This window comes from Hyalella azteca, unplaced genomic scaffold (genome assembly GCF_000764305.2).
Source record: "Hyalella azteca isolate HAZT.00-mixed unplaced genomic scaffold, Hazt_2.0.2 contig4102, whole genome shotgun sequence".
In the NCBI taxonomy this organism is placed as follows: Eukaryota; Metazoa; Arthropoda; class Malacostraca; order Amphipoda; family Hyalellidae; genus Hyalella; species Hyalella azteca.
The window spans coordinates 17,883-23,780 of NW_025934328.1; the positions used below are offsets into that span (position 1 = coordinate 17,883).

The 5,898-nt window shown below is 39.4% G+C and overlaps 1 protein-coding gene across 1 annotated transcript; it reads right to left on the reverse strand.

Annotated features, from left to right (window-relative positions):
* Nucleotides 1-934: 934 nt before the first annotated feature.
* LOC108674435 lies at nucleotides 935-5,673 on the reverse strand (the record flags this gene model as incomplete). Its single annotated transcript, XM_018162382.2, has 3 exons — nucleotides 5,615-5,673; nucleotides 1,654-5,159; nucleotides 935-995 (listed from the first exon to the last, which is right to left on the reverse strand). Coding segments are annotated over exons 2-3 (3,564 nt in total), but the record flags the coding sequence as incomplete, so codon positions are not given.
* Between the last annotated feature and the right edge of the window lie 225 nt (nucleotides 5,674-5,898).

Below are 5,898 nucleotides of genomic sequence, written 5' to 3' on the forward strand. Positions count from 1 at the left end.
TAGTATCCGTCAGGCAGGAATAAGGACGGTGTGATCAGCATCCTGGTAGCTATGATACCAGCAGGAACCGGCCATGTGGACCAGCGTACTCCCTCAGTGAACCGTCCGTTGAGCGAGCTGGTTCGACAGTCTCGGTACCACCAACCTCCGCCATGCCTGCGCGAAAAAATTAAATTTAACTGTGCATAGTGGTTCGATTTCTTTAATTTTGTTTATTTATTTTAGTACGGTAGATTCTGGTTGATATGACCACCCGTTTATTTGGTTCAATTCTTAGAGAATTGAAACCGTATTGTCCGTTGAATCGCAACAGCAAATAAACAAAAATATAACTCAGAACTCACTGCAGTGAGTGACAGAGAGCGCATTTTCTCGTCGACGAAAACTTGAGGTCACGGACGGACGGACGGACGGACAGACGGACGGACATGGCGAGCACAATAGTGCATTTTTTTCCATAAATGTGAAAATGCGCTAAAAATTGGCACAAAAAATGTATTGGGATAAAAATGACCATGAGGTCCGAGATAAAAATGGCATCACCATGGGAACGGATGAACAGGAATCGTCAATAAATTCGAATATTGATCATAAAACGGCGTATCTTTTGTAACGGATTTCTTTGAATTTTAATAACAGGTCTTGATTTTTTAAAATATACTTTATATACAAAAGCTTTTCTCGGTAGTGTTCGTTTTTTTGGTCAGCTAAACGTCTGATGAATTTAACATAAATGGTAGCAAAACATGTATTCAAATAACAATAATTGATTTAAATAATATTACAAGCGAATTTTCGGGATTCGCTCATTCATTTAGTGGTACACAAAATTTATTCATAATTTTATTTTGAATTATTGAGGGAGCAGGCAAACCACTTACTGCCGCGCTGCTCACCTGGCCGCGCAGTTGCCGCGCTGCTCACCTGAGTCGTAGGTGGAGAACAGAGCTCCGTCTGCCAGCCTGAAGCCGTCACCCGCGTCTCCTTCCACGAACCTACAATTAATATTTATTGTTAAGCACGTGAACTTTAGTTAGTTGTTCATTCACGATAAAAAATACTCATCATTTATTTCATGCATTCATTTATAATATCAAGGCACTTTGGCAAAAAGTTGAAATATATAGGCATTGAATAATTACAATTAATATTTAATGTTAAGCACGTGAACTTATTTATTTTTTCATTTACGATAAGAAATTTTCATTGTTTTTTATTGTTTGTTTATTTCTTCTATAATATCAAGACACTTTGGCACAAGTTGAAATATATTTGCATTGAAGATGCTACAATATTTTCATCTCATTGGTAAAGTTTATGCTGCCGTCTCAATTCCATTACTGAAAACATATTTTTACATTAATTTTGTAAGTTGAATGAATAATTTTAACAGGCGATTCCAGCAAAAAAAATATTCAGAACTATTCCATCGTTCAATATAACATTCCTTAGTGATGATAAAATAGAATGAGAAACTGTAAAATTTCACTGGACTTGAACGTTTATTGAAGATAACACATAACTAGCTCCCGAAAATGTAATCAAACTTAATTAAAGTAGCGTGAAATTCAGTATTTCGGTAACTTCACTGGAGAAATGAAAAGCGATGGAAAAGTGAAAGGCAAAGAAATTCAAAGGAAAAAAATATATCACCTTCCCAAATGAAGTTGAAAAAAGTTCTCCCCTCCATCGACGCTGAAATTTTCATACAAAGCAGAAGCAGTGCGGCCGTCCCTGGCCACCAGTTCCACCAGCAGCTGATGGGGTCTTCGGGAGGTGAGGAAATGAAGACACTCCAACCCAATCCAGTAACCAGAAGAAGCGTCCCCAAAACCAATTCTAAAGTCACTCAGTTTCTTATCAAACGACCGTGAAGTTTGCCAGTCACGATCTTGTATGACGACCCAAAAGCCATCACAATAAGTTTCACATCCTGTGTTTTGATAGGTGCAGAGCTGCGGAGGGTTAAAGCTTCTAAGAGATCTTGATAAACGACTTTTTGTAATTGGTGCGAATGGGTTGAAGATCGATTTTCCGTTGTTTTCTCGTTTCAAATTTGCATTGGAGTTTAACGCAGCGGAGAGACCGTTATCTTCGCTCGGATAGACCATGTCATAATAATCGTTATCACCGACATCGTCCATCGATGTGAGCGCCTCGTCATCGTATGATGACAGGACAATCAAACGTTGATCATGAAAAGAATTTAACAGATGCTGGTTTCCAAAACTGTTCACTGAGAAACCTTCAGCTTTTACGACCTCTTCCATTTTCGGGGTCGGAAGATAACTTCCAAATCCAAGTGTCCACTGTCGGTCCGTAACCTCACTACTGATATAATCTTTGTAATAATCAGCACTAAAAGGAAGATCACCATTCATTTTTCCCCAGCTATCTTCAGACCCAAAATAGTTTAAGTTTTGTCCTCCATCAGTAGAACCTGCCTGCTGTTTTACAGTCCCTGATAATCCAGCTTGCTCCACATAATTTCTGATAGAATTCGCTCCACTGCTACTTACAGGGAAATTTACCAACTTGCTGACGTTTGGGATTTTTTCTTTTCCACTTGAATCAAATGCATAATCTGGGTAAGCTGAATCGTATTCATTACCTTCAGGTAGAGAACCATAGTCATGTTTCGTTTCTGAATACTCTGAATAAAATCCCTCCTCTCCAGCAGAACTTGGTAACGAATCTAGTCTTAGTCTTTCGGGAAAAATTGGGAAAGAATTTTCTTTTGGTACGTTTTGTTGATCTGAATAATGGAGCTGATCACCCAGTAAACTATTTTGCACCTCCGTTGCTCGTGTCAGCTCGGTTTGAGGGTCCATTGGATATATGTAGTCGTCATAGACATACGAGGGTGAAACTTGTTCTTTCAAAAGATCAGTGGGTTCACTTTCAGGAACCAGAAGCTCCATATAGTCGTCAATATGAGAACCTTCATTTATAGATTGACCTTCACCTAACTCATCGGCTCCATAGTCTGTGAGATCATAACTCGAAGGTGTTGAAATGTCAAAGTATAAAGGAATTACACTACCGAAATGGTCGAAAGAATTGTTTCTTATCTGATCAATCGCGTAACCATTATTGAATAAATCCGATTTTCCCCAGGAAAGTGCATTAAGATCATTTTCATCGTCATAGTAATCGAAATACGTATCTGATTCGACTTCCTGTGGTGGTTTTTGGTTTAATGAAACCATTAATTCTTCCCATGAAGTAATTTCATCAGTCTTGGATTCAAGCTTAGAATTCTTGGATTCAAGCGTTGGACTTTTGAACTCGCGATTTATATTTGTTTGGAAACGGTGCCAATCGCGCGAAATACTGGAGTTCTCAAGCGGGAAAGCCACCTTCTTTTGCGAAATGTGCTGGGCCAGCAGGACGGGGTGGCGAGAAAAGTCCAACCACGACTGCAAACCATTTGTGGACTCAATGTCATGAACTCTACGATCAATTTCATATGTGAGAGATGGCAGGTTAGTAAACGAAGGAATTGCTATCTGTTCTTTCTCAGTAACGAAAGACACCGGTGAACGATGAAAAATGTTCGATCCTGCATCAAAGAGCGATGAGCCGTTGGATTGACTAGGCGGTTGTGCTCTGAAGTTGAGCTGCAAAGGAACTCTATTATTTCGCTGTGGGTTCTCAACCTTGTAATGTAAATTCAAATCATCACTAATAATAAATTGATCGTCAATGTTTTTAATTCCCGAATCAAGTCTGTTTGCAGAGACATATTTATAAATACTCGGAAATGGCGACTCGGCCCCTGTGGTCGGCTGATGCAAATTGAACCTGTTAAAGCCAGTACGAGTGGGGTAGCTTTTTTCTGATAATATTTGTGGATACGAACCATCCTGCGACAGAGGCGTTTCAATTTCAATCGGAATTTCAATTACTTCTACTAGAACATCATGGTTGTTTTTAGGAATATATGGAAATGGTTCCACTACATGCTTAGGCGCGAAAGGCATCGATGAAAATGGCCCCCTTACACCTTCAGGTTTGGTTATATCACCCAAAGGAACTTCGTAAATTGCATAATCTATGTCATCCACTACTACCCTTGCTGGATCGTTACTGATAGCCTGAACATGTTGAGGTAATCTTTTAAAATTTTCAGGGGCAATATCTGATGTAACGATCATTTTTGCTGGAGCTTTTCCAGCTGATGAGCCAGAGAATGATAAGTTGATCGGTTTAATGGTCGGGCCTAGCAAATTATCTAGCAAGTAACTTCTACGGGGTGAAAGTTCTTGAGGTTTAGTAGTAGATTTGTCTGAGAATGAAACATACGATGAAGGTAACGAAGGAATTGTTATATTAGGAATAAGAAAATTGGGGTTGGTAACATTGTTCCCAGAAGCGGGAATTTGAGTTTCGTTTATAACTATTTTCGGACGATGGATGCTGTATCCAAATTCAACCTTGGGAATAACCACATGAGCACTCGTGCTAGTTGATGCAACCTGACGATTCTCAACGGGCGAAACGACCGGTTTGATATCAGTCACTAGATTAAATTTTTTTTCTAAACCTGAAATGGTCTGGACATCTTTGAAGATAGGACGCGAAGATCGAGGCCCATAAGAGGAAACAAGTTTCGAATGATTCGGTGGTTCAGTATGAATAAAAACTTGAGGTTTTTCTCCTTCAAATCGTGTTCCAATAATGTTTTCGTAATCATCCTTGATTTTCGTCCACAGAGGTAAATATTTCTCGCAATTGATACATTGGTTGCTTTGCTTTCCGGTGATTTCCCCTGCATAGATCTCTTTAAAGGATGAAATCAGAAGCTCGAGCACACTTGTCAGTCTTCCCAGCTTTAGATCCTCGTCTGAATTTTCCGCTATTACACCTGACAAAAGTTCTCTCATTGGAAATTCTGATGTGCCCCCCGCATTGATGATAATAACATCTTTTGCTGCGAAGAATGTATTTGGCGTTGTTGCATCCTTATGAGAATAAATGTCTTCGTCTAGATATTTACTGACTTGAAAATCTCCTTGGCCACCACACTGTGCGTTATATGACTGACAAAACTGAAGCACCTCATTTGAGCCAATACAGTTCAAAGCCAAGCAAGGAACCAAGAATGTCAATCCCAACACTACTATCAAGGTGATACCCACGTCACCGACAGGCATTTTCTGTAAAACATAATAACTCTTAGAAAATTAATGCTCTCTTTACCACAATAAACAGAAAATTCTAATTACCTATCCTCGATCTCTCCTTCAAGAAAATTCCAAATTGTAATTTAAAAATGTCTAGGACACAATCCACATGAACGTAAAACTAATTAACAGTAGGATATTTTGATGAACGTATTTAGATTAGCCATTAGAATGCCAAGAGAATAGTTCGGTACATTTTCAAGATAAAAGTTCTCTACACTCACTCACAAAGCCGAATAGTATAATTTCGATAAGATAAGGCCATGTTTGACCTGTATCAGAGTCTAGACTGCACAGAATTTTCACAGTTAGGAGGGGCTCGGACCCATTACCTACAGCTCCAATTTTGGAACACAGAACTCTCAGTCACTTCGGCGAACTCATCTGGATTTTACGTGAACAAAAAGTGTCGATGAAGCATAACTCACCTCGGTGATCTCGGTGATGATCAAGAAGAAAATAACTTGATCGAGGAACTCTTCAGCACATCAAGTCCTGCACTGAAGTCTTCACCTAACTCTGTCGAGCCTTATATACACGTTACTTAAAGTCGATGACTTACATTACCTTTGTGGCTTATGCTGAGCACAAGCCATGAGCGCAACCCATGACCGCACTCACGTCTCCGATCCAAGCATTCGTAACAATACCTACCTACCCAAAACACGTGCTCGCTTCATAGGCGAAAAGTAAGTGATAAATAGTTGGTGTA